Raw genomic sequence first — 20,776 nt, 5'->3', positions numbered from 1 at the left:
AGAACAAAACATGTAACAATACTTTGAAATTCATTCAAAAGGATTAATTTATATAAAGGATATAAAATATTAAAATGTACAGAAGAATAAATGGAAAGTTGAATAGAGTGTAAAGTTAAAAGATATTGAAAATGGTATAAAATGTCTCCTTCAACCAAAAACCGCTTCGAAAAGGATAGGGAACCCAAGAAAACGGAATAAATAGACAATGAATAATGAAGAAGATAATTCAGCAGAAGAAAATCTGAGTGGCTATGAAATGATCCTAGTGGAGAAAGGCAACTTCAAAAACCGAGATCCTATCCCCTTTACCTATAGATTGGCTAAAATTAGGAAAAGCGAAAAATACCAAAGTGCCGCCAACTAAGGAACATGTGTTCTAGTGGACCAGACCCCATTCCCGCACTGCTGCTCGCAGGCATCCCTCCCCAGAAAATCTGTCCTCCCTCCTTCCCTTCCCTCCCTCCCTTCTTCCTTCTCCTTCCTTCCTTCTTCCTACTTCCCTTCCTTCCTCCATCCTTCTTTCTTCTTCCTTCCTTCTTTCCCTCCCTTCCTTCCTACTTCCCTTCCTTCCTTCCATCCTCTTTCCTCTCTTCCTTCCTCTTTTAACTTCTTCCTTCCTGCCTCTTCCTTCTTTCCTTCCTTCCTTCTTTCCTTCCTTCCTTCCTTCCTTCCTTCCTTCCTTCCTTCCTTCCTTCCTTCCTTCCTTCCTCCTTTTCTTATTATATTTTCTTTCTCTTTTTGTTATTTTATATTGGCATGGACATAAAATACACACATCATGAATGTGCTGCTTGATGATTTTTCACAAAATGAACTCATGGAATCATCACCATCAAGAAATAAAATGCTTCTTGTACATGAGAAGTCCCATTATGCCTCTCCCATTATAAGCCACCATGCCAAGCTTATTTTACTTTTATTTTTGAAGAAAATTCAAAATGATTGCATAGTTCTAGATTGCCAATTAATTTCTTTCAGCATTTTAAAGATGTTTTATTGTCTCCTAGCTTTCACTGTTTCTGTCATCCATATTTTTGTTCGTTTGAAGTTAAGGTACCTTTCTTTTTCTCTCACTGCTTTTAAGAATTTTGTTCTGTCTTTGATGTTTAGAAATTTCATTATGATGGGCCTAGGTATGTGTTTTCTTTGATCTTTTCCTATTTTGAAATGTATTGCTTCCTAAATGTGTGGTGTGATGTTCTTTGTCAACACATGGTATTTTCAGCTGATAATCTCTTCCATCTTCCAATATTACTTCTGCCTAATTCCTTCTTTTTTTTTTTTTTGAGACGGAGTCTCGCTCTGTCGCCCAGGCTGGAGTGCAGTGGCCGGATCTCAGCTCACTGCAAGCTCCGCCTCCCGGGTTTATGCCATTCTCCTGCCTCAGCCTCCCGAGTAGCTGGGACTACAGGCGCCCGCCACCTCGCCCGGCTAGTTTTTTGTATTTTTTAGTAGAGACGGGGTTTCACCATGTTAGCCAGGATGGTCTCGATCTCCTGACCTCGTGATCCGCCCGTCTCGGCCTCCCAAAGTGCTGGGATTACAGGCTTGAGCCACTGCGCCCGGCCTAATTCCTTCTTTATCCTTCTGATCTCATCATTTATGGACATGGGCTTTAGGAGAATGTTAATTAGTATGTCTAAGAAAATAGGGAACATGATGGAGAATTTTGACAGAGAACTGGAATATATAAAAGAAAATCAAATTAAAAGTAACTGAAACTTAGAACACAATAGTAGAATCAACAGCAGATTCAAGACAGTAGAAGGAAGGGTTATTAAATGGAAGATAGGTCTGTAGAAAATAATCTGGCATGAAGCTGTCTGGATGGATGAAAATATATATTTTCATTGAAAATTCCTGATTTTTGGTTTTCCAAAAAAAGTCAAAATTTTTGTCAACATTGAATTTACATCCCTCATAATTTCAGTGTGCCTGAGTTGATGAGTTGATGAGTTGATGATGTGCTCCGTATACAGGAATATGTACTCCCAACTAGCCAGAGTCACTCTTTTTTATTATCTTCTATCAATGAGGCTGAATATTAGTTGTCATGGTTTATATCATCCCTTCTCTGCTCCACACATTTACATTGCATGCTGGGCATGCTATGTATTTGAGTTCATGATCCATGTTGAAGGTGCCATAAAGATACCCAAAAATGTGAAAGAGACTTGGAACTGGGTAACAGGCAGAGGTTGGAAGAGTTTGGAGGGCTCAGAAGAAGACAGGAAGATGTGGGAAAGTTTGTAACTTCCTAGAGACTTGGCTTTGACCAAAATGCTGATAGTGATATGGATAATGAAGTCCAGGCTGAGGTAGTATCAGATGGAGATGAGGAACTTCTTGGGAACTGGAGCAATTGTTATGTTTTAGCAAAGAGATGGGCAGCATTTTGCCCCAGCCCTAGAGATCTCTGGAACTTTGAACTTGAGAGAGATGATTTAGGGTATCTAGTGGAGGAAATTTCTAAGCAGCAAAGCATTCAAGAGGTGACTTGGGTGCTCTTAAAAGAATTCATTTTTATGCATTCACAAAGAGATGATTTGTAACTGGAACTTATGTTTAAAAGGGAAGCAAGGCATAAAATTTTAGAAAATTCACAGCCTGATGATGCAATAGAAAAGAAAATTTCATTTTCTGAGGAGAAATTCAAGCTGGCTACAGAAATTTGCATATGTAACAAGCAGCCAAATGTTAATTCCCAAAACAATGGAGAAAATGTCTCCAAGGCATGTCAGAGGTCTTCATGGCAGCCCCTCCCATGACAGGCCTGGTGACCTAGGAGGAAAAAATGGTTTTGTGGGCTGGGCCCAGGGCCTTGCAGCTTTGTGCAGTCTCAGGACTTGGTACCCTGTGTCCCAGCCATGACTGAAAGGGGCCAATGTACAGCTCAGGCTGTTGCTTCAGAGGGTGCAAGCCCCAAGCCTTGGAGGCTTACATGTGGTGTTGGACCTGTGGGTGCACAGAAATCACGAATTGAGGTTTGAGAACCTCTGCCTAGATTTCAGAGGATGTACGGAAATGCCTGAATTTCCAGGCAGAAGTTTGCTGCAGGGGTGGAGCGCTCATGGAGAACCTCTGTTAGAGCGGTGTGGAAGGAAAATGTGGGGTCAGAGCCCACAGACGGAGTCCCCACTGGGGCACTGCCTAGTGGAGCTGTGAGAAGAGGGCCACCATCCTCCAGACCCCAGAATGGTAGATCCACTGATAGTTTGCACCATGTACCTGGAAAAGCTGCAGACACTCAATGCCAACCTGTGAAAGCAGCTAGGAGGGGGACTTTACCCAGCAAAACCATAGGGGTGGAGCTGTCCAAGACCATGGGAACCCATTTCTTACATCAGCATGACCTGGTTGTAAGACATGGAGTCAAAGGAGATCATTTCAGATCTTTAAGATTTGACTCCTTGGATGGAATTTGGAGTTGCATGGGGCCTGTAACCCCTTTGCTTTGGCCAATTTCTCCCATTTGGGATGGAGCATTTATCCATTGCCTGTACCCCCATTGTATCTTGGAAGTAACTAACTTGCTTTTGATTTTACAGGCTCCTAGGTGGAAGAGACTTACCTTGTCTCAGATTAGACTTCGGACTTGAAATTTTGGGCTAATGCTAGAATGAATTAAGACTTTGGGGTACTGTTGGAAAAGCATGATTGATTTTGAAATTTGGAAGGGACATGAGATTTGAGAGGGGCCGGGGTGAAATGATATTGTTAGGCTTTGTGTCCCCACCCAAATTTCATCTTGAATTGTGATCCCCATAGTTCCCAAATGTCAAGGGAGAGACCAGGTGTAGGTAACTGAATCATGGGGGCAGTTTCCCCAGTGCTGTTCCCAGGATAGTGAGTTCTCATGAGATCTGGTGGTTTTATAAGGGGCTCTTCCCCCTTCGTTCTGCAATTCTCCTTCCTGCCACCGTGTGAAGAAGGTGCCTGGCTTCCCCTTCACCTTCTGGCATAATTGTCTGTTTCCTGAGGCCTCCCCAGCCACGCTGAACTGTGAGTCAATTAAACCTCTTTCCTTTATAAATTAACCAGTCTTGGGCAGTTCTTTTTAGCAGAATGAAAACAGACTAACACAAAGAGTCTAGCAATAGAGTGGAGAACAACATAGTTACAAGCCCTGCCCTCAGGGAAAAGAAAATAATAATCACATAAATAATTAGAATTGTGATAAATATTCTGAAATAAAAGTAAAAAATGCTAAGAGATCCATCATATTTTTCAGTTAGAAGGCAGGGAATGTTTCTCCCAAAAAGGTTATTTAAGCCGAGTTCTGAAGATAATATGATTTAGTCAGATGAAGGCCTGGGTGTATGTGTGTTGGTGGGGAATGGACAGAGAGAGATGATCTAGCCTGGAAGAGTTGGACAGGTCTGAGGATTCAAAGCAAGACAGTAGGGCTGGAAATACAGATATGAGCAGAAACTGTGTTGTATTGGGCTGCTGAGTCTGGAAAAATACATAGGATTTTGGATGCCTTTGCAGACCAAGCAGCTAAGGACCAACACATTTCATGGTGACTTGATGGTGTACAAATTTAGTCCCTCTGATACATCTTCTAGTTGAAGTAATTTATCACTGTGAAAGTAAGTCATCAAGTGTAAGATGACTGGCTGACTTTTAGCCTGGTAGACAAGCTGTTGACCTGGTATGATGAAACATCACTGAGTTTATTTTTATGCCTTTGTTTCCTCTCTGTCTCAGCTGCAAGTGTCCACTGCTTGGGAAAGTGTGGGAAGCTGACTTGGAAGCTTGTCGATTGCTTATCCAGAGCCTACAACTCCAGGAAGCCAGGGGAAGCCTGTCTGTAGAAGATGAGAGGCAGATGGATGACTTAGAGGGAGCTGTCTGTATAGCTGCTCCTCCCATTCCCCCCGGGCTCCACTCCGAGGATAAAAAGAAGACCCCTTTGCAGGCACTGGAAGAATGGAAGGCTCACCTGATCCCCTCTCTGTACTGTGCTGGAGGCGAACAGAAAGAGGTCTGTCCTTTCCACATGGCCTTTAGAGGGGACCCCTATTCTAGGGGGTACTTTGGGACCATGCTTCAAATGGGAACAATACATATTGGGAGGGCTTCCCATTGAGCATATAAACTTTTAAAAGTTTCAGTAACTTGAATATGATTACAAAATAATGTAGAATTTTTGTCAAAGTTTGAAATACAGAAGAGCAAAAAAACCCAACTTTTGGCATATTTAGTTCCATTTTCATTCTAATTTAGTGGCTAGAATTAGAATATGCAGTCTAATATAGAATTACCATATATAGCATACATTATATATGTCATATATAACATAGTTATACACTATAGATTATATATGCCATACATGATATTTAACATATATACTATACATTATATACCATATATCATATGATATTTAATTATATGTTTAGAATCTATATATTACAATATATTATTTATTTGAATGAAACATTCAAATATATATATTTATCCCATTAATTGTTTTTACCAAAACCAGATCATAATGAATATTTATAATGTTCTTCTTTCATAAACACAACTAAAGTTTGGCCTGAGATGTATGTATTACAAATTAAAATATGGTTTTATTTAACTTTACTTTTCTCTCCCCTCTTTCCTCTCTCCCTTCCCCTTCCTCTTCTCACTTTCCTCCTCCCACCCTAACAAGAGTCTTTTCCATAAAAAGGCCCTAGGAAGTTTTTCCTGTTTCAGTGCCGTGACCTGAGTCTTCAGAGCTCTTTGTTGGCCCAGGTTCCCAGGTGTTCTGAGTGTGAAAAGGAAATAGCATGGAGAGGCTGGAGGAACGTGACACATGGCCTTCAAGTCTCATGGTTGATGTTAGATGTTAGCTGTGCTTCCTCCCTGGGTCTTTGCCAGGACTCACCACTGGTGGGTGAGGAAATTGTTACCTCCCCAGGCCAGCCCTGGCAGCCTCACATCCCCTCTGCAGGACCATGACCTTCAGAGAGCAGACCTTTTTGTTCTTAGTCACTGCCTCTGGACTGCTTGGAAAATTGATCCTTGATCCTATATTTGGATTCCGTGGCCTTATAAGAAAGCAACCGTTGTCACTCTGCATCCTTGCTGGCCCAATCACAGGCTCTACTATAATTTATAGATATCTGACCTCTTTTGTTAACCCAGTTGCTGCAGGTGGAATCCTCCAGCAAAGCCTGGTTTCCAGTGCTCTGGGTAGAGGTGTTGAAAAGTTACCACCTGCTGCAGGTGGATGGTTTGAAAGAATATTCTGGGATGGAGGGAAGTGCCACCTAAGCAAAGGTTTATTCCTGGATGGAAGAAACTGCAGGCTCTGGAAATGAGTCTTTGAAGGTGTGGCTGGCTTTTCAAAGTGAGCTTCCAGGAGGAGCTCAGTGTGGGGCAGTCAGAAGCCATGCCAGGTATGTGATGGAGTCCATGGGTCATTGATTCTGCTGGAGGCCAGGACAGATTCAGCAGAGATCCCTTACTCCTGTAGGGGAGAAAAATCAATATCTTTCCTCTATGCATCTAAAGGTTCTCAGCTGAGGCCCCTATGCAGATAGAGTAACAAGAGAAAAATGTGCAAATTTGCTTAATATAAAATTTACATGACACAGGAGCCTGCAGAAATGAAGACCCAAAGCAACAGAAACCAGTGTATTTTTATGCTTAAGTTTGAAGAATAGCAGACAGATGTGGAGAAGTATAATTGGACAAAAGGAATGTGATCTAATGGCAATAAACTGCGGGGAGCTTAGCAAGGCCTGTTTGCTCAGATTCTTCACTGCATCCCTGTGTCTTCAGAGATAAGGACACTCCTTTCCTTTGGGTATAGGTTATACACTTTAAGGATGAGGGTGGTCAGAGGTGGTTAGAGGAAAGTCAGAGAATTATTTATGGCCTGCTTCAGGAGAGAATGGCTGCAGAAGGTCAGAGAGACTTTCCTGCTTCTGCTGTTCCTCAAATGCCAAGGTGTCATATTTTGGGGTAGTGTATTCTGAACCCCATCACTCTCTTCCTCCCTCTCTCCCCCCTTCTCTGCCCTACCCACTGAGCCCTGAACCCTCCGGGCTCTCTGGGGACAGACTTTCCCAGGCATAGGAGGATTCGTTTTCCTGCATAAGATTATAAGCACCTGTCAATTTCACTATCTGGCTATAAGAACACAGAGCTATATTTGTTGAAAAATAGGAAGCTTGGGGTCAAGGATGAATAAAGAGTGGAACCTTATCCTAGGTCCTGTGGTGGCTGCTGTTTAGGTGCTCCAGGGGTCCCCCAGAAAGCCTCCTAGATCCTCTCCACCAACTGAAATGCTGAGGATGTCCTATATTTATTTGTTACTTTCTTGGGGGTGAGTAGGTGCTTTAGAGGGGACCTTATAGCTTTTGCAGGCTTTTGCTATCATTTCCCTGTTCCTGTATCACAGTGGTGGGTTTGTGTTCAGAGAGAGGGCAGCCGTTCTTTGAATTCATGAGTGCCATGGATTTTAAGCTAATGTTTTCTGAGAAGGGCAAAATTATGGGGTCAGAAAAGAGATCAGCTGTTTCTGGGACAGGGGAAGGGACTCATTCCAAGAGCAACAGGAAGGAATCTGGTGTATGGAAGTTGGGGGTGGGATGATAGATGTATTCTCTCTTGATTGTGGTGGTAGTTATGTGAGTATGCATATGTCTAAATCCATAACTTTACATTAGAAAGAGTGAATTTTACTGTGTATGACTTTACAACAATGATTTAAAAATTTTTTTTTAAATGTCTACCTATTTAAAAACTGGGCTAGAGATGTTTGAGTCAGTGCTTTTGTCTCAGGACTGTCAAAAGGCAATTTGGCCTGCCGGAAAGAGCACAAGGCTTGAGTCTGAGTCTGCTGCAATCCTCAGTTAGGCCTCTTACAGGCTGCATCTCCACATCTGTTAAGAAAAACACTACCACGGCATGAGAGGATAATGAAAACTATCTCATGAAGCTGTGATGAAGATTTAAATGAAAGGATGCATCTCAAAGTGAGAGATGCATACATAGTAGAGGCTAATTTGTGTTAACTTTTGTTCCTATCACTCTTTCTGGCATTCACAAGCATCTCTAAAATGCTTTTTGTATGCCTAATGCTAGCAACAGCTATTTGTTTGAAAGAGGGTTTTGCATGACTCAGTCTCCAGGCTTAACTTTCCCTTTTGCCTAAGGAGTTTGGGGGTGCTTGAGATTTTTAAATTTTCCTTTACATGTGTTATATACTCACTTTTTGTCAAAAAGTAGACATGAGCAATGAGTTAGTGGAAGAGACCCAGGCAGAGAAAGGTTTAACGAAGGGAAAATCTCGTTTGTATTTGGGTCCAGGATTTTAGACTATGGAAGGTACAGGGTCTCATTAGGAAGGTGCTTTTGTTTTCCTGCCTGTGTTTTCCAGGGAGTCATTGAAGTCTGGGTACTTTGCATTTATCCTGTGGCTAAAATGTCTATTTGCTTGCAGGTCTGGGTTGGTTTTGCTTTGGAACTCCCTGCTGGGTCTGAGCATCCTATACTGGTTTCTCTACTGAAGCTTGATGCCCTGAAGGCAGTCAATTTCCTTTTGACCCAAATCTTCCATGAAAAATTACTGACTTCTTACAGAGGCCCACAGGGAGTCGAGTTTTCAAAGCCTTTTCCGTGCTTATCTGGCCAACGTGGTGATGTGCATTCTCGTGATAATTTGTTATCACAAGGACTTTGTCGTTAATTAACACCTTCCCTGTGTCTACGGTCCTTGCCAGGCTGCTGAGTACCATTCCCCCATTTTACAGCTCGGCCCATTAAGGCGAAGCAATTTGCTTTGGATTTTGTTACAGAGGAAGTCAGCAACAGGGCTCTGTGCCAAACTTAGCATGAACTTCCTCGAATTGTAAGAGCCCTTTTCTTTTCCAGTTTCATGACAGCTCTCCTCCAAGCCTGTCTGAGGACTCTGGAAACTATCTGCTGCTATTGGCCCTGGTTCATAGATGTTACAGAAATTGTATGGGGGCCAGACAGGAGCCAGGGAAATCGTGAGCCAGGCTTCCTCTGCTGTGAAGTGACTCTTTTGTACTGGCTGTTCTGGCCATAATACCTGCGTAATTTTTTTCTTTCCTGTCTGCAACCTAGCCTGCGGGGTGCTTTCTGTTTCCACTCCTCTTCCTACATAATGGACTCCCTGGACAGTATCGCTCCCCCAGACTTCTCATCCCAGCTGCTTCCTTTCTGAGCCAGTAGCTCTCACTAAAGAGGCCAAAAGAGGACATGGCAATGTTGAGTCATCGCGTGGAGTATGTGAGTAGCCAGTGTGTGAACACGGCTGCAATGAAAGGAATTAGCAGTAAGACACAACACAACCATGTAGCCTCGTCTGTTCAGATCGAGGTCTTCAAAAAGCATTGTAAGTTTAGGGGTGGAAAGGTGTGATACCTTCCCTCAGCCATCATAAGGGCTAACACTCCTATAACAAAAACAAGTTAACAAGAGAAAAACATAACACATTAATTTAATCAGTTTTACATGACACAGGAGGCTTCAGAAATGAAGACTCAAAGACCCAGGGAAAACTACTTTTATGCTCAGGTGTAATGAAGAATAGTTAGCTATGAAGGAATGTGATTGGACAAAATGGGTGTAATCTAATGGTTATAGCCTGGGGGGTGAGCGGACCAGCAAGTCCTGTCTGTTCAGATTCTTCCTGGACACTGTGTGTAGTATTTATTCCTCTTGGGTATGGGGCAAGACTTCTCTGGATGGAGGGTCTTCAAGGCAGAAGGAAGAGAGTGACCTTTCTAGGTTTTATGGTTGCTTTGCAGGAGAGGAGTCCTAGTTTCTAAGACTGGCTTTGAGAAAGAGGAATTCCGGTTTCTGTGGCTTGCATCCAGGGAGAAAAAGGAGTGTGAGAGAGGAGGGCAGGAGAAGGTCAGAGAGACCTCGCTTCTGAGCCTTCCAGTCTCCTTTGGTTCAAAGTACTTGGCATACCAAAGTGTCACACTTTGGGGTATCATACTGTGAGCCACAACATAAGTATCTCCATTCCTTTTTACTCAATTTCACATGAAAAAAAGGCTGGAAAAGGTGATCCACAATGAAGATGTTTGTCCTCCTTGTCTTAAACTGATTTCTGTATCTAGAAATGTCTCTATTGGGCAAAAGTGCTTCCTCTTCAGCCATAATGGGTCCAGATCTGATTTTTTCTTTTCTCTGACACTTACTGGCCCTAGGACCGCTGGAAATTCACTTTGATTCTCCAGGGAGCATATCCCCAACTACGTGATCTCTTGATATCTCTCCCACTTTTGAAAAGAACTGACAAGGGAAAAATGTCCACTTACCCATCAGCTGGTTTTGCTCTTTTTGTTTAATGTCTTTGGGCAGAAAGCAAAAAGCTAGGGCATGAGGAAAAGTTCTATCTCCACTACATTTTGAAGTTTTGCAAACGCAGCCATCTTTCCCAAGAGTAGAGCAGTAGAAGCAACCAGGACGCAGGGTTGGTAATTGGTTGGTTAATTAAAAAGTCAGAAAAGGCAGAGCATCATAAAGGATGATACATGTGTATTTTAAACCTTTTTATTTCTAGCTGAAAACGTGCCCTCTCATTTGCTGTTCATTCGATATAGGACCAAGGATTTCTGTTTGTAGAGCCTGCTAATTGGCTTTTCACATGACCCTTCTTGTGTAAACCTCACCTGTCATGCATCATTAACAATTGCCACTTTTGGTGTCTTTAAAGTGGACTGGAAATTTTAAGAGCACTTGGAAAACGATTCTCAGCCTCTCCCTCTCTCTTAAATGTTATTGAGTCTTTCCAAGGTTTCCAACTTGCTTTTTATGGAGACAAGCACTCTTTTTTCACACTAATATATCATTGCTCTCCATAGTATTTATTTAGATGGTATGATTAGGGTTTTTAAATACAACTGGCCTACAGAAGTTAAGAAACAAATGCAACTTGACCAATAGAAACAGAAGTGCGCAGGCTTATCAGGGCCCTGCCCCTGGCCTGGCCTTGGCCACTGAATTTGAGAGAGAAAGCAGAGCCCAGGGACAAGCTGGCAGGTGGGTAAGAGAGGTGTTTCTTCCGTTCAGTGAGCTGGCTCCTGCTGGTTTTCTCAGTTAATTACTGTCATCAGCTTCTCAGCCTCCTTCACCCGCCCAAGGGAAGGAAGGGGACTCCTCTGATCTGCTGGCTTCTCCTTCTTTCGGAACATGGTGGAACCTTGCTCTGTGCTCCAGGGCCTCACGGTGGCCCTTTTTCCACTAATTAAAAATAGTTCAGCACTTCTGAGGAAAACAACCTCAGGGCTCTTGGTGACGCCGTTCACCTTGGAAATTCCTTGTCATTCACTGATGCAGACTGAGGGATCGATAGCAGGATGGCCTCTGCCCGAATGGCAAGGACTCATTTTTGGCATTTGTAACAGAGGAAGTGTTATCCAATGAATCCTTAGTGGTGTCCTGGGAGTAGCTGAGAAGTTTTGTAATGTGGAAAATAAAATAGCTTCCTGTCCTCTCATCATAGCTATAGTGCATTTGATTTCCCCACCACTTGGCAGCCAGGGCAGTTAAAGTCAGGAGCTTCTGGACCCCCACAAGCTGGTCGTGAGCTATTCCTGCCCTTCCTAGCTAGCAGCAGGCAGGAGATGAGGACTGGGGTTCCAGGAAACTCCTGCATCAAATTTTCTTACCTCTGCCCAAGACTTGCTGCACTGCCTTTTTCAGTGAATAATTTAACGTTTTCCGTTCTGTCTATGTTGGTGTTTCTGCTTTGCCAGCCACTGGTTATTCCACACCCCCTCCTCCACCCGGCCCCCAGGTATTTCCTGGAACCGTTGATTATGGCAGAGCAGATCTTATTTTGCTGATATGATTAGGAACCTCAGGCCAACAAGCTTGGGTAACAGCGAGAGAAAAGAAGAGTGGTCCTTTGCTCTTTTTGTCTGAGTGCCTTTTGAGAGAAAGGGTAGATACCACCAACCAGAGCATCCCTATCTATTTCCAGCAAACTACAGAAGTGCCTGAGAAGGTGCCTCTCAGGCACCTCTGAGCACCACGGGCACCACCTTCTTTAGGGTGGGTAGCAAGCTCTCCCTTGGAAGGGTAACATCCAGAACCAGGATTAAATGCTGACATTTAAAAACAGTAACTATGGGAGTATCATAGTTAAACAGTTTACAGAAAAACACTTGAAGTTCAAATTTGTTTTACTGTAAAGTGAACCTGGATGGAGTTTGGGATTTGATTCTGTCTTCATAGTTTCCTTTTACAGTTCAATATTTCTTAGCTCAAAGAACACATTCCCTTCAAAGGAATCCCTCAAATCACTTTTCATTTTTGTTTTCTTATGCAAAAGGGCCTTAGGGTTGGATGTCCCTATCCCCAGAATCTGAATCCTTCTGTTAAATGGAGTGTATCTAGGTACCAGCCTATGCCATGAATCTCGTTTTGGATTCAAATGGATTATTTTCTTAGAGGGTTCTAATGAAGTTTGGTTTTATTCAGATTTGACAATCAAGCCCAGTGTGCTTAAAGAAAAGCAGTTCACATCCTCTTGCATGATCGTGTAATATAAACTGGAGCTTTTCAAAGGTTTCCCTTCAACTAAACTAGAAACCACAGGCCAATTAACATATGCCAATTAGCAAGCAATTTCTTCTTCTAACAATTTGTTTCGTTCTGTTAATTACTTTTATTTAGAGCCTGTTTCTCCGAGCCACCTTCAAAACAAGCATGCAGATACTTGAAGACAATTCATTGTTTGCTTTGACCTAAAGAGGTCTAAATATTTCAGATGCTTTCTTTACCACTGATGACATCTGGATGCTTTTAAAAGAAATACACAGTTACTCAGAGAATAACCATATAATTTGAATATTTGGATGAATACTCGTATCAGAGTAATGAAGATAGACGCTTAGTGTCTCAATTTTGCCTCTCTGCTTATTGGCATTTACACAACTATAGAACTCGGCATTTATATGAAAAGGCAAACATCATAAAATCTATGTCAAATACATGTGAAATATATTCTTTGTGTTGTGGGCAGGCATTTGTTTGAAGTAAATATTCTTTATCTAGATAGTATTTTAAAAAGAAAGAGAAAACCATATCGCATTCCTGGAATGTATTTGCCAAGCATATATTTTGGAAAACAGCCCAAAGGAACACATTTAAGATAGTGATTTTAATACTCAACTAAGGAAATCGTTTGATGCATCAGCCAAGTTCACGGATGGTGGTAATCACATCGGGTTTACCTCAAGCCAGAGGAGAAGGAGTGAGACTTCATGATGTAACAACCATTATGAGGTTCAAGTAGCGTTTTTGGCTTGTAAGCATGTGTGTGTGCTGTGTTCAGTTTTACGTTTTTAAAATTTAAAAAAAACTTAAATACTGCTATGGCCCCAAAATATGTAAAATATGTAAACAGTTGGCTTGAAGGCCATAAGAGAGCACCTGTCCTTTTTGTTTGTTTGTTTGTTTGTCTTACTGTGTAGCCTGTGACTTGCACTGCAGGAATTAAATTTTTTTTTTTTTTTTTTTTGAGACGGAGTCTTGCTCTGTCGCCCAGGCTGGAGTGCAGTGGCCGGATCTCAGCTCACTGCAAGCTCCACCTCCTGGGTTTACGCCATTCTCCTGCCTCAGCCTCCCGAGTAGCTGGGACTACAGGCGCCCGCCACCTTGCCCGGCTAGTTTTTTTGTATTTTTTTGTAGAGACGTGGTTTCACCATGTTAGCCAGGATGGTCTTGATCTCCTGACCTCATGATCCGCCCGTCTCGGCCTCCCAAAGTGCTGGGATTACAGGCTTGAGCCACCGCGCCCGGCCAGGAATTAAATATTTTTGTGGATTGGCAAATATACTTTTGTGGATAGCTGTTGCTGATGTCTTATTACACAGCCGAGGGAAATAAGGATCTGGGTAAGCAGTTGAGTCACAGCGAAGAGTACCGTATCCAAGGTGGAGGTTCATGCTAGAGCTACAGGTACTAACCCCTCCCCTGCACCACTGATCCCTAGCAAGGGTGGAAGTAACTGATGACTTCTCAGCACAGCCCCCAGCACAGTGTCTGAAAGAGAGACCTGAAGGGTAACTGCCTGTTTTCTCAGATTAATCTTAGAATCGTAGCAGTACTTCTTACTTCAGTTTTGAGATTTTTCTTATTCTATTTCTTGACACTCTTATAGACTTCACATAGTCCCTCCCTTTAGAATAACTCTTGACAGCATCTTAAGAAATAGACTATTTAAATCATCTTGGTCCAGTGACTCAACCCAAGGTGTAGTCTGTCTGCTCAAATTTGTGGCAAATGTCCACTGATGATAAGATTTCTGCAAATGTGTGCTCTATTAGGTGTGGAAGCTTTTCCTAAGTAGAGTTGGCAGCCACAGTAGTACCCGCCTACCTAGCAATTTAATGTAAACAGTTACCTCTTCCAAAGGTATTTTCTATTCAGAATAGAAATAATAAATATGATTTCCTCATCACTCTAGATACAGCCTGATGAGATATTGTTTCCAGATACTTTCTCTTATCAAAACAACCATTATTATTTAGTAATATATTCCCTACCCTTTGAATATAAGCTCCAGTTCTAAAATTTTAAATGTTGATATCTTCCAAATGTCATAGGGAAAGACGTAAGCCTTGTTTATGGGAACTATAACTAAGTAAAAATGTCCTTGGAGACCCTGGTCATGGAATTTGTGGCTGTTCTTCTCACTGGGGCATGTGGTTTAGACATCTGCTCAGGCTAGCAACGGAATGCTTTTCTGGGTATACACTTTTATAGAAAAATGTTTTTTGAAAGTCACTTTAATGGGAAAATCCTGCCTAACAAAGGAAATCCCATTTTCTGTTTTTAAATCACACTCCCTGAGTTGGGTGAGCAGGACAGAAATTTGACATCAGCTCTAATTCAACACAGCTGAAAATTTCTGCCCAAACATTCAGGCCTATGGGTTTTGATCGTGAGGTGAGTTAAGCAAATTATATTTGAAATATTGCCTGGCTGAGTCGGTGCTACTGAATCATTCCCGTGTGGAGGGACAGCAGGGAAGATGGTAGGGCTTTCTTGGAGGCCAATAAAAGCCATGTGTGTACAGCAGTACTGTGGAGGACCCCAGGACCCCATGGTTGTCCCTGTGGCAAGAAAATTAACCCAGGCTGTTCTTGGCTGCACGGAGGCAAAGGCATGTGTTCAGCATCCAGAAAGGTTCTTCTTGCTGGTTTTCCTTCCTGGCTCTTTACACTTGGGTGAAATGATCTCTTGGAAGTGGAGTCTGAAAAACAGCACAGCTTCTTCCAAGTTCTCATAAGATACAGGAGTCTCCATTCGTTGCTGCAACAAGCATTACTGGGCACCTTTTATGAGCAAGGTAGGACGACAGAGGCAGGGGCAGGACATCATTCTGTCATCATCTGGTGAGGAAGACAGGCGGTTACACATGCAGGGAGGAATTCCTCTTACCCAGAGGCAGGCAGGGTTGGAGAATCGGGATTGGAGCATTCCTGGAAGAAGTGGAATCTGCAGGGTTTTGAAGAGAGGGGGTGTTAGGTGTAGCAGTCAGACCATTTACCTGTTGTAGCTGCTTTTCATTCTGACCTGCAGGGAAAACAATGATTCCTAGGGCTAAATGACGGGATGGATGTTCAGAAAGGAAAAATATAATAATTTGAATTGCTGAAAGGACTGCCTGACAAGACAAATTACTGGAGAGTCTTCAAAGACATTTTGAAATGCCAAGCAACCTGTACTTTCAGTGATCCATTCAGAATTGCAAATCCTACAAAACTCCATTTCGGCTAGGAATCCTGGTGGCTTTGTAGTGGGTGGCATTTTTAATTATCAAGTATCAGTCATGTAGGCTTTCTCTATTTTGGTCACATCACATTTAATTTAAAAGTACAAATGGGAGCAAAAGTTACAAATTGCACACTGAGAGACACTCAGTGTGTGAAGTTGTGGACATGGTTCAGACTATGTTCATTTGGAATCCATCCACCGAGTTGATGGGAGAGATGGGACCAGATACTCATGTTCTTATTAGGAAAGGAGACGTTCTTGCCACCTTTGCCATGTGCCTGCTTGCTTTTCTCTGCTTCCAGCCTGGTATTTTATGGACTTGTGAATGGGGGGGTCCTTGCATCCCATCATTGCATCCCAGGTTGTCATGGTCATCATCACTGTCATCTCCACTCAGTATGCCTCTGTGTCCTGGAGGGAGCATATCCCTTTAATAAGACTGAATGCTCCAGGAATTGAGACTTTGCGGAGTTCTGAGGGTAGAAGGGAAGAGAACACCATGTCTTCAGGCGCTCGCTGTTTGCTTCTCTGATTTCTTTCCATCACCACTTTGTCCAAGTTACATGCCTCTTTGGCCGGGTGCAGTGGCTCACACCTGTAATCCCAGCACTTGGGGAGGCCAAGGCAGGCAAATCACCTGAGGTTGGGAGTTCGAGACCAGCCTGACCAACGTGGAGAAATCCCACCTCTACTAAAAATACAAAAATTAGACTGGCATGGAGTCACATGCCTGTAATCCCCGCTACTTGGGAGGCTGAGGCAGGAGAATCGCTTGAACTCGGGAGGCGGAGGTTGCAGTGAGCCGAGACTGCACCATTGCACTCCAGCCTGGGCAACAAGAGTGAAACTCTGTCTCAAAAAAAATAAAAAAAATAAAAATTAAAAGACTCTTCGAGCCTCTTGTGTGTAAAAGAAGGAATTGAATCTTGAGGATGGTTCCTAAGACCCCTACCAAATCCAGCAGCACTCTCTGCTTCTAGGTATTAAGATTCTCAGGGAAGGTTTCCGACATGCTTAGTAGCCCTGAAGGAGGCAGATCTTTGTAAATGCATTTGCTGTCCTGGGAAACAAGATGGTGTTAAGATAAGGAAGTTCCATTTCTCTTGCAGTTATAACCCAAGGCAGAGCCTCCTGACTAATACACCTGGCTTACAACTCACTATTTTGGCTTAAACAGAAATGTCGGTGCTTCCAAAGCTTTCACTAAGGATACCTTCTTTGAAAAAAAGTTTCTTTTATTTTAAAACAAGCAAACAAACTCTCTTCAACAGCTCCCATTATTTATTTATTTATTTAGCTTTCTCTGAAGGCTTAACAAATAAAACAGATAAAATTAGAAATTGGGGTAGGGTTGACAGTAAAAACCCTTTTCCTTCTACCAGGGGATCTCTGCAGACTAAGGCCTAAAGCCCACTGGTTTGAGAGAACATACTCCAGCAAGGTACTTTCAAAGCAGGGGAAAAACTAGAAGTAGTGTAATACGCTCGATGCTTCCTGCAGAGACTATGCCATCCTGTGTGACCGTAACATATAAACATCACATACCAGGAGGACATGATCATTTAAATAGACAGCAATGTTGTCCTTCAGTCTAGGCAGTGGGTGTGTCCCAAGGCCAGTGTGAGGGCCCGGGAGACAGGAATCTGTATATTTCTTACCTTTCTGCCTCTCATGATGTGAGCACCTTGCTCTGCTAAGTGTCCACTGAAGAAAGAGCCACTTCTCCTAAAGCTGGAAGAAAGTGAGGCCCTGTGGGTTGTATTGCAATCAGATATGTTGGACTTACTGTGGTATATCTTCCTGAGGAATTTCCTAGGAAATTTTGACTATACTTGGTGCATAAACACACACACACACACACACACACACACACACACACACACACCCCTCAGAAAATGTGCCTGTACTGTTCAATAACTTAGATATTAAACTAGGAGCCAGGGATCTGGGATCACTGACCAGTGGTGGTGGTCACTCATTGTAATGTCTTTGTTGCACTTCCCAGCCTCATGGCCATAGCACCCTGCATGGGTAGGAGCTCCCCTCCCTGAGACAAATCTGGGCATTAGCACTTTAGTGAGCTTCAAAAGTCTCATCAGTTAACTCCCTAACTAGATACCAGTGAAGATGCACTTCTTGCTAACATTTTGCAATCGTTTTGTCCACTCATGTGAGGTTCTGTGTAGGGACAACCCATGTAAGCCCACTGTTTTAGCTACTATGGCTGCATCAAAATCACCACAAACTTAGTGATTTAAAAGAACTATTTAGGATATTTGTGGATCTGTAGATCAGAAGTTGGGGTGGGGCACAGTGAGGAGGGTGTCTCTGCTCCACAATGTCTGGGTGTTAGCTGAATGACTTGAAGACAGGGGCTGGGACCATCTGAAGGTTCGGTCCTTCCCAAGTCTGACTATTGACTAGGGCTTTAGGTGAGGCTCTCATCCAGATGTCTATAAACAGCCCGCCCATAGCTTGGGCTTCCTCACAACATGGAGGCTGGGTTCCAGGGTGGGTGATCTGAAAAGACATGTCACCTTTTATGACCTGACTTTGCAAGTCAGGCAGTGTCACCTTCACTATGTTCTATACATTGAAGGAATTTCAAGGGCCATCCAGGTTTAATAGGAGAAGTAATAAACTCTGTTTCTTGATGGTGGAGAGGCAATGTTCCAGAAAAGTGTGTTGCTATGACCACAGCTACACTCTGCCATAACTGGGCATGGTATGGAAATGGCCAAGGAAGTTTTGCCTAGTCCCTGATTTATGGGCTGGTAGGCAGGACCTGGGCAACTTTGCACAGCTGATACTCATGGTGCTTTTTTTTTTTTTTTGAGATGGAGTCTCCTCTGTTGCTAGGCCAGAGTGCAGTGGTGCAATCTTGGCTCACTGCAACCTCCGCCTCCTGGGTTGAAGCAATTCTCCTACCTCAGCCTTCTGAGTAGCCGGGACTACAGGTGTGAGCCACCACACCCAGCTAATTTTTGTATTATTAGCAGAGATAGCGTTTCACTGTGTTGGCCAGGATGGTCTCTCTTGACCTTGTGATCCGCCTGCCTCAGCCTCCCAAAGTGCTGGGATTACAAGCGCGAGCCACCACACCCAGCCAATACCCATAGTTCTGATCCCACCCTGCTCTCTCTGGACAGACAGATTTCTTTGGACAGAACAGAATTTTTCATCAGATTGATAGAAACATATTAATCTACCCTCTCATCAGCTGTCAATTCTCAGTTTAGGTCTAAACTAATTCTATTCCCAAGATTCCAAGTGAGAGCATTATAGTAAAGTAATACATCTCTTAAGTCATATCCACCTGGTTCACGTTCAATATCCTCTCAGTTGAGAATCACAAGCTGTCAGACCAACAAGTAGTGGTTCCTGCACAAGCCTGAGAGAGGTCCTGTAACTGCCTTGGAAAACCAGCCCCACAAAAGAATGCCAGTCAGATCTTCTGTTAGCTAACAAGGTGACTTGAGCTCTCTGAATTTGTTCCCTTATGCTATATTCTTTGTTTTTTAATCTCTAAAAAAACTAAAAAAAATTTCAGGTAAATTTCTTCCTTTTTCGTTATGTTTGAATTAGGGTTTTTGGTAACTTTTTTCCAAATTTTAGAGATGTTAAAGGTTCAGGCAAGTATAAAGAAGAAAATAAAACTTCCTGTAATACTGCCCCACAAAATAATAATTATAAATATTTTAATGCTTTGCCTATTTGAGTTATTTCATCATTAAATGCTCTTTTATTAAAAATGACTTTAATGGCTAAATTCAAATCTAATGTACCAGAACTTATTTTAACTATTCCCTTTATTGTTGGGCAGTTATTTCCTCTTTCCCATACTTATAATGCCATCATTTTGCATGAAAATCTTTTATTTCTATTTGATATATATGTGATAGGCATTCTTCCATGCTTATTACAAGGGCTTAATAAAAGTTATTTCAATTTAAATGAACAAATTATTTCTTTTTGATAGATTCCAGGAAGGGAAATTATTGGGTCCTAAGATACGAACAATTTAAAACGCTTGTTATGTGGTCTGAAATTGCTTTCCAAAATTTATGCCATTACTATCAATCTGCACATAATTTAAAAAGGAAAACAAGCAGGAATTATATGTTTGGGGGAGAAATGTAAAACTGTATTTTAAATTTGTTTAATTTAGCTTTGATTTCATATTTGTTGTAGCCGTAAGATGAAGATTGAGTCATTTGATTTCATTTAAGGGTGTTTTAAATTCCTTGGTTTTCTGTTCTGAGTCTATGCTTTTTCTCTCTTTAAGTGTGTTTTCAGTCATATATATTTTCCTGCTAACACTGTATTTTTCTCCTTCCTGTATGATTTGTGGTTTCATGACTGTCAATCATTTTTTCCCAGATGTTCTTTTTCTTGGTGTCTCATTTATTTCATATGTGATGACGGTGTTACTCATTATCCAGTTCCTACACTTGCGTGTAATCTACCCTCAATTTCACATCTTTGACTGATAATTTTATTTTGGGATCAGGAAAAAAAAAAAAAATATATATATATATATATAAATGAATTAATCTTTGATTTTTATGTATTTGCTGTGTTCTCACCACTGTTATGGTCAATTTCAAGTAAACCTTCCTGGGTGCTTCACATTAAAGTTCCTTTAATTGTGTCCATATGTCCCCACAATTGTATGTTATTGCCACTAGATTTCTTTTCTATGTACACTTACTTGCAGTAAATGTATATAGCTCATTCTGTAGCTTGTAGCTCATTCTTCAATATACTAGACTTCTCCAATATTTACAATAGTTATTTGCAGTTCCCACTAGCACTATTTTATTCTAATGTAGTTGGCCATTGGCATGTAAATTTTAAAGCTAATATAGCAAAAGTCAAATTATATACCTGAATTTAATTGTTATTTGTGTATCCTGATTATAATATTATATAACGCATAATCTCCAAAGACCTTTAAACAGGGACTATTATCGCACACCTGGGCATTTTGTTATTATTGTCTGGTATTCAC

General features: G+C 42.0%; 1 protein-coding gene across 1 annotated transcript in view; it reads left to right on the top strand.

Annotated features, from left to right (window-relative positions):
* LOC108531499 (disrupted in schizophrenia 1 protein) overlaps positions 1-20,776 on the top strand; it is a 279,299-nt gene that overhangs the window by 245,034 nt on the left and 13,489 nt on the right. The window contains exon 9 of the mRNA XM_017874999.1: positions 4,714-4,990. Within this exon, the coding sequence (XP_017730488.1) occupies positions 4,714-4,990 (277 nt within the window). The remainder of the gene's footprint in view (positions 1-4,713; positions 4,991-20,776) is intronic.

The sequence above is a fragment of the Rhinopithecus bieti genome, unplaced genomic scaffold, assembly GCF_001698545.2.
Source record: "Rhinopithecus bieti isolate Rb0 unplaced genomic scaffold, ASM169854v2 scaffold_9670, whole genome shotgun sequence".
Lineage (NCBI taxonomy): Eukaryota > Metazoa > Chordata > Mammalia > Primates > Cercopithecidae > Rhinopithecus > Rhinopithecus bieti.
The sequence above is the reverse complement of the archived record's forward strand: the minus strand, read 5'-3'. Positions and strand labels throughout refer to the sequence as shown.